This window comes from Hydractinia symbiolongicarpus, chromosome 1 (genome assembly GCF_029227915.1).
Source record: "Hydractinia symbiolongicarpus strain clone_291-10 chromosome 1, HSymV2.1, whole genome shotgun sequence".
Taxonomy (NCBI): domain Eukaryota; kingdom Metazoa; phylum Cnidaria; class Hydrozoa; order Anthoathecata; family Hydractiniidae; genus Hydractinia; species Hydractinia symbiolongicarpus.
Window position 1 is genome coordinate 3,432,261 of NC_079875.1, and position 13,413 is coordinate 3,445,673.

Genomic DNA, 13,413 nt, shown 5'->3' on the forward strand with positions numbered 1-13,413 from the left:
CATCAAATATTTTGGTAGCGAGCGGAAATTCTTGTTTTGCGTTTAAATCACTCTAGTCGTTGGCGCGTGGAAATCCACTTCAATTTACCTGTCGGGATAAAAGAGGAAACGGCCCTATACGAAAAAAACACCACTCATACAATGTAATACATATATTCTGAAATAAAAAATGTCCATACGGGGCATATATTACAATGGAGGAGTGTTCCACAACACACACACAGAGATAGAGACATCCAATTAATCAAGCTTCAATCATCGAGAGTGTCTTGATGACTTATGGCTTCTTTCCAGAGTATTGTCTGACGCTGAAAACGAAACAAAAAACATTCTAAGAAAGCTGGCTGAGGTTGAGATTACATATATAATTATGTAGCTCTAGGTAAATTAGAAGAAAAAGATAGTGCGAATCTATATAGTTTTTATATAATTTTCTCGATATTAACTAAAGCTCGCGAAAATTCATTTCCAAGGTAGCATAACGTGAGTAGTCCGCATACTAAAAACAAAAGGTTGCAAACAATCCCCTCCTGTAGTCACATCATGCTATTGTTCTTTGCCCATATTCATTTCAAAAATAAGTTTGCCGCTTAAGTGAAGGGGGAGGTGGTATAGCTAGCAATTATCAATATTTTGTCCAGCCAAAATGTTTGTAACAGGAAGTGATTCAAAATGCGTTCACAATGTCAATCAGCGTTTTTATTCGAATGTCACAGAAGTGATTCGGGTCAAGCCGGATAGATCCAGTGTAGATTTACAATGTCCTTTTTTTTAGTAATTTCTATTCCCAGTGGTACAAATTTAACTGCAGTGGCGTTGATGAGACCTTAGTGTACTACTACAAATTTTAAATAGCTAGTCTTTGTTTCTAATGATATAAAAACAACATTCTACACATCTCACCTTTGTTGCATAAGAAACTGACCATACTGAATTTGATCAGGAGTTCCTGAGATAGTGATTACTCGTTCTTGTTTTCCTGGTTGTGGATCCTCTATTTTGATGTCAGCGCCACTTCTTTGTCTAAATAACGAATAAAAAAAAAATGAACACTACTTTCGAATCTTAATGCCGAGACAATTTAACTTTATTAAATATAAACAAATTAAAGGGAGAGACATTAATCTGGCTTATTTAATGTCATCTGCTCAACTATCATGCTCATCATTGATACTTTTTTTGTTTAAATGTATTTAACTGAGAACTAGGCACACTTGCACGATATTTTTACATTTTAAACACAAAAGAGGATATAAATAACAAACAAATATCTACTACTAGTCGTTAGCCCATGGAAAAATCCACAGGCTCACCCGTCCTTTTTATACCGCATTGCATGCGTCTCGTTACTTGCGCAGCTAAGCTACCATTTTGCGTCACAGACATATGGACAAACGTATACGGGTATTATAATATAGATTACAAGTTGCTTTAATTATTGAAATCACATTCAATGTAATTTGTTTAAAATGCATGTGAGTGGTACCTGATGTTTCGTATCCTTTCGCCGCCTTTACCAATTATAGCTCCAGCAAGCTGAAATAAACAAATCTAAGTTAGGAAAACGAAACAAAACAAGTTTTTTTCTACATAAAAAGGCAGTGACTATTAAGGGATTTGCAACAACTACAGTATAAAATTAAGTATAGACTTACATCGTTTGGTATAGTAACCTGTGTAGTTTGTGTGTCCATTCCAGCAGGTGCTAAATACAAGTAGAGTGGCAACCATAACATTATTGTTCGAAACTTCCACTTAAAAAAAAAGATACTTAAAAAGTATGGAATTTCTACCCGAGTTGTTAAAGTCATTATTTCCACCACCACCAAAATTGTTGTAATTTTGGTTACCACCAAAGTCAGAGTCGCCACCGAAACCACCACCTCCACCAAAACCACCTTGGTTGTTTTGTCCCTAAAAACAACCACCACCAAAGTGAATTTGTTAATTTAAACCTGAAAATAAAAAAATAAAAATAAAAACTACAAGTAACATACTTACCATGGGTGAAAAATTACTACCACGATTTCCTCCAAAATTGCTACCTCTACCACCCCCTCTTCCACCACGCATTCCTCCTCTCATACCTCCACGCATATTACCACCACCACCTCCACCACCGCCGCCACCACCCATGGGTGGGCCATAGTCGTTATAATTGGAGTTGTTCCATTCTTGGCTTGGATCATATAGGGCTATGTTCCCTTTAATTGGTTGTTCTTGCATTTGTTCGAGAATCTTCCGCAGGGCTGCAATGATTTCTTCTTCGCCACCACCAAGTGCAACAACACGTTCAGTGGAGCTCGGTAGGCATTCTTGATAGACTTTAATACTGGTGTTTGTGGTCTAAAAGAGAAAATAATTTAGAATTGCCTACCTAAAAGTAACTTCTTCTTGTTACTTATTCTTAAAACTTTCTTGGTTCAGGAATTAAAAATAACTGCTGTATTAGACAGAAAATCCATTTGTTTGTAAAAAAAGGCAATGGCTATTAAATTAATATTAGCTGCTTATTTGAAAGGAAAAATGTTTTTAGAAGGGAAGCATTTCCAGGTGAGGGCTAACAAAAATATATATTTCAAAGCATGTTTATTTAAGAGCTCCACGTATCACAACAAAAAAAGAAATAACCTCTCTGATCTCTTTGATTTTAAATCCTGCACGTCCAATGATACCACCAACTTGACTGGAGTGGATAAGAAAATCTACCTCATAAGCACTTTTAGGCGCTTGTCCACCTGCGTTTACTGGATAAGGCGGCTAAAACAGTTGAAGAAAGCAACAACATCAGCAGGACAAGCATCAAGTAAAAGTTACTTTCTCAAGGTATTAACAACTTAAGATGTATTAATTGTCAAAACAGTGTCTCTACATGACGTTGTAAGCTCAGTCTTTTTCAGGAATATTTGAGTAGGTGTGCGCTGATTCGCACGTGTAAATCAAGTAATGCGTGCAATGTAAAATGCACATGTTCACCTCCACATTAGTTAAGAACCGCATGGCTGCATTTCTTGGTAAGACCTGGTTACCAACAACGAAGGGGCCAGGCAAAAGAGACTTATGTCTACGTAGTTTTTTAACTAAGTCAGGAGTCGGTGAATCAGTTAGGATGGTCAGGTTGGCTATGAATAGGCTTGCTCGTGGATTAAAAGGACCAGGACTATTCAATAATTTCTGAGATCTATGACCAATACGGAAATCTATCGGACGTTTTGTCTGACGAGTCTCCAAAAATTATTTTGGGGGTTGCCATCTCACGCTACAAAATGGATTTTATAGGTTGATTTTGAAAACTCAATATTTATTTTTCAGGCGTGCGATTAATCACACACCATTTAGGAGTGTGCAAAGGCGTGAGCGTGCGATCGCATGCCACTCCTGAAAAAGACTATAAGCCATATGTACACATCTTCCTTTAGAAGTGAGAGGATTTTTGTCAGATTTGTTTTTACATTTAAAAATAAATTTTGTGAAAACAACTATGCATTACTTCAATAAATTTCAACAAGCTAGATAGTATGGTACTTACTTCATGACACAATGGGAGACATTCTTTTAAAACATTTATGGCATTTTCTTGAGATGCAGCAATTGATAATACCCTAAACATGATGATGCCATTCAATAAAAAATAGACAATGAACTTTTATTTTATCATAGTATATTTGTTTTAAAACGTATAACCAGTGTTACAGTTGTTAACACAAGGGGCAAAAAATAAGAAAATATTATGCATTATTTTCATAGAAATTGCACTTGCTAATAGATACGGGGAAAAGAGGAAACTTTCATCATTTCGGTATTGGAAGAATCTAATGAATGGCTATATTCATGCTTCAGTTCAGTTGTAGGCTAAAACATAACTGGCAAATCCTACCAAAAAAAAGCACAAAATACTTTTACTAATTTGTAATTGCACACATTATTGAATCTTTTTAGTGTAAGGTTGTTTGAATCAGGATGAAGGCATTTCTCTACAAAATGATTGGAACAGTGCCAACTTTACTTCCACCCTGGGTGTACGTATCAGCAAGAGCAAGATTTGAAAATTAACCAGAATCAAACCGGGAGAATGGGACCTACCGCTCGTGTGTATTAGAATCAGGTACATTAACAGTGGCATTGTACTATAAATATAATAACACCCAAGTGGAATATGGGTAGTTTCCGGGTAGAATATGGAGTTGACCAGGACATCAATTGCATCGGACGAAATCAAAACCAGGAATAACATGGTTAACAGACCAGGTTATAAATGGAAACCAGATTTGAAGTTGGGTTGGAGAAGGAGCGGGAAAAGAATAAGAAATAAACACAATTAGCAACTTGAAATTATATGAAAAAAACATTTAAAATTATATAAATCACTAGCGTGCCGTTTTTTTAAATTGGAGAAAAACAATATTTTTTTTCATAATTTATGTGTCACATCCCAATATGTCAAGCATCTGAATGTTTACCTTTCCACCCTTTATACTAGGTGCCTTATTATTGACTAGTTCTAACAATGAGCAACTTATCTTGACTTTCCCCAGACCCTAAGAAAGTCCTGTAAAGTCTTCCAACCCAATGGAAACACTGATAACATAAAGCTTTACTACCACGTTTAAAACAAGAATCCAATTAATTTTATGAAGCTGCAAGAAAAATTGCAGATCCACGTTTGAAGGCTCTTAAGAATTAGGTTTTCATTTCATATTGCTGGATAAATCCAATTCAATATAGATTCAGTGATTACGAGCCATCAGTTCTAATGTTCAGCTGTAAGGTAGCTGTAATATTTTTAGGTAGAATTTTGTATAAATTCTATTTTGCAGGTTATCGGGTCCAAACATTTCAGATAATTTCAAAAAGCTTTATATTCATTGTGGCTATAGTTTGGTATTTAGATACCACAACAGTGCCTACCAAAACTATAATGAGATACTTCCCCTTCCCAATTTTGAACCCTATGCAATGGTTGAAGACATAATTATACTTGGTGCATGTAGACTTGCATAAATAACACTGGTTATATACTAACCTCTGATCGTAATCTTTTGATTGTTTGGCCTCCCTGTAAAACAGAAAAATACACAATAAAAACTTTATATATTAATGGTTATGTGCGAATATCAAAAACCTTATTTACAGTTCATTTAGGGTGATCCAGACCTGTTGCCTAGCAGCATAGCTTGTGACCTACAAGTTTTAACAGGCTTTAAAATAAATGTATTATTTATGTTGAAACTCACCTTGCCAATTATACCACCAGCATGCTAAAATATATCAAAATTTTATATAGAAAGGTTGATTGTTCAAAGTTGAAGGAATGGGTTTGAGGGAATTGCATTTAGCAAATTTTGTGAGTTAACCTTTAAAAACTTACTTTACTAAGTAGAAGAAACCTTAATGTAACTGTATCTCCTCTCATCTTTTTGCCACCACCACCAGGACCACCTTCACTGCCTCGTTTCATTCCACCTACAAATTTTTAAAAATACACGTCTATAGCCTATTACTAAAATACCAAGATAAAGTAAAAATAGATGAAGTTTAAATTTACCTTGATTCATTTTATAAAGATTTTGAATATGTATTTATTCAGTATAATGCTTCTAAAAATAAAGGCAATCAGAAATTAAGTAATTAATTTATGCCTTTACATATCATCATTCTCGGCTTAACGTCCGTTTTCCATGCTAGCATGGGTTGGACAGGGTATATTAATGACCCTCTTCCAATCTGATCTAGACTGTGTTAGATCCAAACTCAACTTCCTCTATATCAAGTCTGTCCTTATAACCTCCTTCTCGGTATGCCTCTATGCTTTGCCCCAGGAACTATCAAGTCTCTACACTTTCCTACCCAATTATCCCCCTCCATTCTTTCCAAGTGCCCCAGCCAATTCAATATTCTTATCTGGATAACATCTTTAATTCTATGGATACTTAGCCTGCTTTTTAGCTCATCTGAACTGTTTCTTCACTGCCCATGTATCACTACCGTATATAATTCAAATAAAATACATAGCTCAGATTCTATGTTAAAAATACTTTGTGCAACTCACAAAGCTACAGCTATTTTAAGGGGTGGGGATGTTCACAGAGAAGGCCGAACAAGTAGTGAAACCAAACAACTAATCACATGATAAAAAACATCATCAAATATTAACACATCACCCTGGGTAATATAAACTGCTTATTCTTTTACATATTGTTGCTAATACCGTTAAACTTGTTTTTATATGCTTGTGGCTCTAAAAATTAAATTTAAAATAACTTTTTATAAAATAAAAAAATTAATAAAAATATATTTTCTTTCATTTTCAGTTTGTAACAAAATTTCCTCTTATTTAATTTGCAAAAACCCTGGAGCATTACTATATACTTGTTAAGGTAAACTGCAATAAATGAATATATTTGCTAAAACTTGGCCATCATTTTTGTAACATTAAAAAAAGCACTAGAGGTTGTTACAACAAGAATAAAGGAAGGTGTTCCGCAATGAAAGTAAAACAAGAAGCCCTGGGTGCTCTAAGAATTTCCGCCCGCTACCAAAATATTTGATAAAAACCTGCTAATTCGTTGTGTTATTGTGCCAAACATTTGAAGGGGTTTAGTGCATGAAACTCTGAAGATAAAGCACACCAGTGACATTATATCTTACAACAAACGCAAACAAAACGAAACGTGTCATAGTAAACTCACATTTTAAAAGAAATTGCTAACAAAAAATACAGCCTATCATTCATGGTTGAAAGTCTTGCGATTGAAACGTTTATGGTCTTAAAACGGCATTAGTTGACAAAAAATCAAAATTTTGATGTGACCATTTTTCAGCATACTTTTTTTATTAACTGTGTCAATTTTTGTCGAAAATAAAGCAGTTTTAATTTTTGGTTAAATTTTGACCTGAAATGACATTTAGTTGACAAAAAATCAAACTTTTGTACCATCATCATTTTCAGCATACTTTATTTGTTAACTGTGCCAAATTTAGCCGAAAATGAAGTGGTTTTAATTTTTGGACCAATTTTGGCCTAAAATGGCATTTAGGTGACAAAAAACAAAATTTTGATGCACCATTATGTTCAGCATCAGGCCTATCAATAAGAGGCGCGCAATCGCTCCCGCGCACGCAAACACGCGCCTAATTCTGAAATATGAGGCCTCTGTGGAGTGATTTTTCACTCGCCTAGATTGATTCCATGTTATGTAGCTGAGCGATAATATCCTAAATTCCTGAGATTGTATTTTCTATTTTAGATAGAGTAGTTCATTTTACTAATCATAAACTGACCAACCATTCACGTTAGGTGCGAAGCGAAAACATATCTTTCCAGTAATGACCTTTAGATATTCCGTTTTGTGAATCTACTTTGTTACCAGACCCCGACATGCTAAAATCGGAATCGTACGAAGATACATCGACATGAAAAAGTTAGAAGTGGATGATGTTTATAGTCACATGGTCAAACAATGTTTTTGTAACGTAACAATTATGATTTACATGCATGTTGAAAGACGTTTTTAGTTATGATCTGAAGATGCTCTGACAAAGATCAGGGAGAAAATTTATCAAACTTAATTTGTTATTTATTGCCTTAAACCCAAGAAATATTTGCTAAATGATTCTCTTTGTTTGTGAATGCAATATATTTCTTTTGTTTTCGTACTTTCAGTTATCAAATGTCGTTTTTTTCTTTAGTTGTGTAACAAGACTTGTAATTTGTTTTGTTGATCACACCACGCGTATTTATGTGGAACCTGTTCTTGTAATAAACAAGAAAATGAGTAATGTATTTCTTTTGTTTTACATAACACTCCATCTCCCTGTTTCTCCATTCATTCAAAATAGTTTTGTTATGGGAACATCTCTGGGTGAGAGCGTTCGAAACGTTATTCTAAAATAGAATAGAATACAGCAGGTCGTATGTTTTGAAAACTCGATTGCTATATTTATCTGAAATCATTATCGCGACATGTCTTCGTCAAAAAAAAGTATCAAAGGGAACAAAATCCAATTATCTACTTTTATGAAATGGGGTATTGATGATATTATCGGACATAAAACTTTAGAAGAAAACGGAAATAGATTTGTTAACTTCGTTTGGTGCAAACTTTGTGCGAAAAACAAGCCTGCTATTCTTCAGCATCCGAATAGCAAGGGACCAGTGAAGGAAGCTGTCCTGACATATATTGATGGGACAAGTTTCGTAACAAAACACTCTGTTACGCGACATATTTCCGGCGAAGGTCATTCTCTCGCACTATCGTGTGAGAAAAGTAAACCAAAGGAAGATCGATTACCATCAATCACATGTGTTAAGACGGGAGCTAGCGTTGACAAGGTTTGTTTCTACAAAATAGGGTTTTTCAAGTTTTATTTACTTTCACTCTAACACAATTACGTTCACTTCATATTTCATAGATCCAAACGACTATTGAATCAGCAAACGCAAAATCCGCGGCTGAGGCATATACGAAGCTTATCAAATGTGCGTATCACATGGCGATGGAACCGACAATGCCACACAAACACTTTGGTGTTTTGGTAAGTTGCCCTTATAAATATGTTTAAAGTTTTCGAAATAGGTAGAAACCATGTTCGAGTATTGTTTGAGTACGACCATTATTGTTTTATCTATCTGACTTTTCAGGTTAAATGCTGCAAGGAGAATGGTGTGCGACTCATAGAGAGGAAAGAAGACGGTCGTTCTGGACGTGAGTTTGTTCATTGCATAGCTGAAGCTGTCAGGGAAAAATGTGCAGTTGTACTTGCAAGTGGTTATTTTATGTCGATTTTATCAGATGGTAGCCAAGCCAGAAAAACTGGAAGGGAAAAAGAACTTGTTTTAGTGAGAACTGAGAGGAGTGGTGTTCCAGTTTACGTGGTTGCAAGTTTGCTGGAAGTGGCTAGGTTCGGTGGGGGTGATGCTTGTTCGATTGTTGCCGGTATTGAAAGTATTTTCCGTGACGACAATAGTGCGCTTTTGATGGACCAAGAGAGCTTCACTAAAAAGGTTGTCAGTTGTACGGCGGACGGAGCCAGTGTTAACTTTGGTAAATACAAGGGTGTTTTGACGCAGATGAAGGATCAGGGGCGGCCATGGATGTTGATGATTCACTGTGCAAACCACCGCATAGAACTCGCAGTTAAGGAAGCATTCAATATAAACAAGCTGAACGAGGTTGATCAGTTCTACACAACAAATTTTTATCTCTTGCGAAATAGTGGCAAACTAAAATCTGAAGTTGCAGAATGTGCAAAGGCGTTAGGTATCACATACTATAACATATCGAAGATCACAGGAACAAGGTTTGTTGGGCATCGTAGGCGGGGATTTCAGAATATCCTTGAATCATGGCCAGCGTACATAACAGCATACGAAAATTACATCGCGGACGATAAAGGGAGTAATGCTACTACGAAAGCGAAAGTTTCAGGCCTTCTTAAAAAGTTCAAATCCTATGAATTTTTGTTGACTATAGCAACTTACCTCGATATGCTTGAAATGGTTGTTCCTGTCTCAAAAATATTTGAATCGAATGATCTTTTACCTTACTCAGTCAATTCGATTATCGACCAAACAACTTCTGAACTGAATGAAAACATTGACGAAATTGGGGGTGATTTGGAGTTTTTGGACAGTTATGTTGGACGTTACAGTGTTAGTACCAAAGCGGGTGATCAGAATTGGTTGAGTGGAGCATTAGAGGGTCAATTCATTAAAGCTGGCGAAAAGCGGAAAAAAGATAAAACCTTCGTCACTGTAAAATTCCAAACTAATAAAATCAATCAAGACCATGCCATTGATGTTGTTCGAGCTCTGAAAAAAAAGTTGTGCGAGTCACTGATTAAAGTTCTCAAGGAGCGCTTTTGTGATTATAAGAGGGACAAGGAATTGTATACATCAATGAGATTCATCGACATGGAATATTGGGAATCTGATAGAGATTACGGTAATCGGGAAATAATTCTTCTACATAATCATTTCGCCAAGCCCCTCGTGTATGCAGGATTCGACTTGAACCGATCATTGGTCGAATGGAAAAAGTTCAAAATACACGCAGCGACTCACTACAATAAAATGGCAGTACGCGACATGTGGAAGTCGGTGTTGACATACAAAAGAGAATCATTTCCCAACGTGAGCCTTCTCGTCTCTTTGATTCTCAGCATATCCGGATCAAACTCCAGTGTGGAACGGTGCTTTAGTACTGTCACTTCCATTCTATCAGACCGGCGACTTTCAATGGCTCACGATACATTGGAGGATACTTTGATCATTTCTGGCAACGATAATCTGTGGTCACCTCAGGAGCGGGAAGAAATCATCGAAAGAGCGAGAGTGCTCTACATGGCAAAACGCAGGCGGCTCAAGTTGAATACGTCAGAACCAAACCGTATCGATAATATAACTGATGATGATCGCTCAGATGATGATAGTTGTTCAAGTGACGAGAGCTGGGACAGCGAGGACGATCTCTATTTGTAAAACTATAATGAAACACTTTCTATAAATAGTTATCTTCAAATATATATACGAACCTAAAAAAAAAAATAGAATTTTGTTATATTAATTAAGCACCACAAGTAGATAAAAAGAGATTAACATATATACATGATACAATTTTCGTAACGAATGAAGTCAAGATAAAGGCTTTCGAGTCTCCAGTGTTCAGGGGTTCACTGGTTAAATCGTCCCCCGACTTCAGAAATTAATGTTTCTTTTCTCTTTTTGTCTTAATTTTGGAACTGTAAGATCGCTCGCGCGAACAGAATTTCCCCCTCTCAGCGCGCGCGTTTTGTCGCGCGGGAGCTTTTTTCTTATTGATAGGCCTGCAGCATACTTTTTTTGTTAACTTTACCAATTTTTGTTGAAAATGAAGTAGTTCTAATTTTTGGACCAATTTTGACCTAAAATGACATTTAAGGTGCAAGAAACAACAATTTTGATGTCACCATCATGTTCACCATACTTTTTTTGTTAATTGTGCCAAAATTTGTCAAAAATAAAGTAGTTTTAATTTTTGGACCAATTTTGGCCTAAAATGACATTTAGGTAACAAGAAATCAAAATTTTGATGTCACCATCATGTTCAGCATACTTTATTTGTTTACTGTGCCAAATTTTGTTAAAAATAAAGTATATAGTTCTAATTTTTGGACCAATTTTGGCCTAAAATGACATTTAGGTGACAATAATCAAAATTATTATGTCACCATTATGTTCAGCATACTTTTTTTGTTAACTGGGCCAAATTTTGTCGAAAACAAATACCAATTTTGGCCTGAAGCGTCAATACTAGACTTCCCAGTAGTTAAGGAGCTTGGGTACGAAGTTTACATCTGTGACGAACCAACGTGAAATCCCAGGGTCGATTTTTTCTCAAAAAATGCTCTGAAAGAAAAAAACGACGGTTTTAAAGAATTTCCTACGCCTTCGGGCGCGGAAATTCAAAAAACTTAAAAAACACACACACAATTAGAATTATATACGCTTTTATTTATAAATAATGTTAAATTTAAAAAATTTAAAATTCTAAAATTTTTTAGCAATTATTAAAAATTAAACAATTTAATTGTCAAATAACAAAGAATTTCATGGTGCGAAGTAATATATACACAAAGTCAAAGCCAGTGGAGTAAACACTGAAATAAACAATTTGCCCCTAACTTTACCTAGATAAACAATGACTAAACATATTTTTATGGTGTTTCCCATGTAAAATGACCACTGCAAACCCCAGCATTGTTGTCTATGATCAAACTAGTTATTAGCCTAGTTGATTAAGCTTTCTTCTTAGAGGTTACAAAACAGAAGCTTAGATGCAAACAAATGACTTTGCAGAAACCCCAAGTTTAAATTGACCAATGTGACTAATCACTTAAGAGGCCATTCTAATTCATCTGTGTGTTGTTTACCCAGCCTGGCCACATTTTACTCTGGTAAAAACTTCAGGGTTTTAATAATGTTTGTTAGGGTGAGTAAAACCATATTGCATGAAATATTCAGAATGATCTTGCTCACGTGACCACATGAGCAAGAAACATGGAATTAGCCAATCAAAAAGGGTGGCAAGTTTCTAACCACAAAAATATCGTTTAAGACCCAACGTAATTTCTTCCACCTAACTTCTCTGATTTCCCGGTGGTAAGAAAATTATGCTGGGTATCCTTGCTAGCTAGTTATGTGGCTTGTGTGACATGTACATGATGGCCATGAAACTTTAAAAAAAAGCTTTTAAAAATAAATGGTCATCTGGATTCACATTGCAACAGTGAAAGGTAAAGTAACCTGCCTTGTGATGGTTTAATGCTTCAGTGGAAGAATTGCGAGAAAAATAATAATAATAGAGCAAGGAAGGTTTTTTTCGAGAATCTACTATTGTGCAGATATAAAAACAATGTGACGCATAGTAAAATCTTAATTAAAATTTTTGCTTAATTGACAAATCGCATTTGTGCTACATCTGCCAATTTCAAAATTTTACAGGTTAAAACAAACCTAGTTCGTAATGAAGAATAATTAGCTAAGGCAGACGTCACAAATATTTGGTGATAGAGTCATTTGAGAACCAAAAATAGAAGCGGTCGGTCGGCGAATGATAACTCAAAAATTCAAAAAATTGTATCCAACCATCCAGCCATTGAATAGCCAATATTTAATTATGACTTTGGCACCTCGTTTAAATAGAGTTTTCGCACACCGTTTTTTAACTAGTTCTCAGAACCCTTTTCGCATTTTGAAGCGAAGCACAACAATAATGGTGGGTAATCGCTGTGGGTAGACAACAATCCTACAATATTTTTTTGTCATTTTAGTTTTCTGACTCAGTATATCAAAAATTTCGATAAAAAATTAGGGTCGGTTGGGTGACTCTAAAAGCAAATATTTGTGACGTCCGCCCAATGTAAGGTAACCACAATAAAGATCTGTCTGGAAATGATGCTTAGCTATCTAGATTTTACTCAAAAAAATTAGCCCGAATTTCCTAACATTGTTCTTAAATTTCCAAAATGTGTCTAGCTCTGCACTCTCTTCACCTAAAATAGGGAAACTTTTTACCTCCAAAAAATTGTTATAATGTGAAATTGAATCGCGGAATTGAAGATATAGCTAGCTAAACGTGTCTGTCTGATTTGGCCTTTAAACATGGTTAGATCAACACAAAGAAAACAAAACGAGAAAAACAGAAATAAAAAACAAAAATAATGTTCAAAACGTGTAAGCTAGTTTACCCAATCCAAATAAAGTATCTAACGAACCTTTGAATTTTTTGGAAACTTTGACGGCAGCAGCTGCTGGTACAGTGTGCACGTTGCCCGAAAAGGATTTTGGGAGTGATAGGGAGAGCAAGGTGGATATTAAACGTTTATATATAGTTCCTTTTAATTGTTCCCAAAATAAATTAGATTTAAAATAAC

At 35.4% G+C, this 13,413-nt stretch overlaps 2 protein-coding genes across 2 annotated transcripts; one reads left to right on the forward strand and one right to left on the reverse strand.

The window, feature by feature from the left end:
- Positions 1–137: 137 nt before the first annotated feature.
- LOC130630600 (heterogeneous nuclear ribonucleoprotein K-like) lies at positions 138–13,410 on the reverse strand. Its single transcript, XM_057444159.1, has 14 exons — positions 13,255–13,410; positions 5,546–5,597; positions 5,369–5,463; positions 5,235–5,258; positions 5,024–5,056; positions 4,084–4,127; positions 3,530–3,602; positions 2,632–2,760; positions 2,002–2,346; positions 1,794–1,914; positions 1,656–1,705; positions 1,487–1,536; positions 904–1,023; positions 138–308 (listed from the first exon to the last, which is right to left on the reverse strand). Exons 2-14 carry the CDS (start codon positions 5,553–5,555, stop codon positions 278–280), a joined length of 1,125 nt encoding a protein of 374 aa, XP_057300142.1. The 5' UTR covers positions 5,556–5,597; positions 13,255–13,410; the 3' UTR covers positions 138–277.
- Positions 7,964–10,566, forward strand: LOC130624138 (zinc finger protein 862-like). The gene is made up of 4 exons (XM_057441440.1): positions 7,964–8,332; positions 8,413–8,535; positions 8,642–10,191; positions 10,367–10,566. The coding sequence occupies exons 1-4, from the start codon at positions 7,964–7,966 to the stop codon at positions 10,368–10,370; spliced, it is 2,046 nt and encodes a 681-aa protein (XP_057297423.1). The 3' UTR covers positions 10,371–10,566.
- Positions 13,411–13,413: the final 3 nt, after the last annotated feature.

Bases quoted from the DNA above. Each gene is read 5' to 3' on its own strand.
- LOC130624138 (XM_057441440.1), top strand. From the start codon at position 7,964: ATGTCTTCGTCAAAAAAAAGTATCAAAGGGAACAAAATCCAATTATCT. The intron at 8,333-8,412 runs GTTTGTTTCTAC...CATATTTCATAG, and splicing joins CGGGAGCTAGCGTTGACAAG to ATCCAAACGACTATTGAATC. The intron at 8,536-8,641 runs GTAAGTTGCCCT...CTGACTTTTCAG, and splicing joins ACAAACACTTTGGTGTTTTG to GTTAAATGCTGCAAGGAGAA.
- LOC130630600 (XM_057444159.1), bottom strand. The intron at 1,915-2,001 runs GTAAGTATGTTA...GGTTGTTTTTAG, and splicing joins GTAGTAATTTTTCACCCATG to GGACAAAACAACCAAGGTGG. The intron at 1,706-1,793 runs GTAGAAATTCCA...ACTTGTATTTAG, and splicing joins TAATGACTTTAACAACTCGG to CACCTGCTGGAATGGACACA.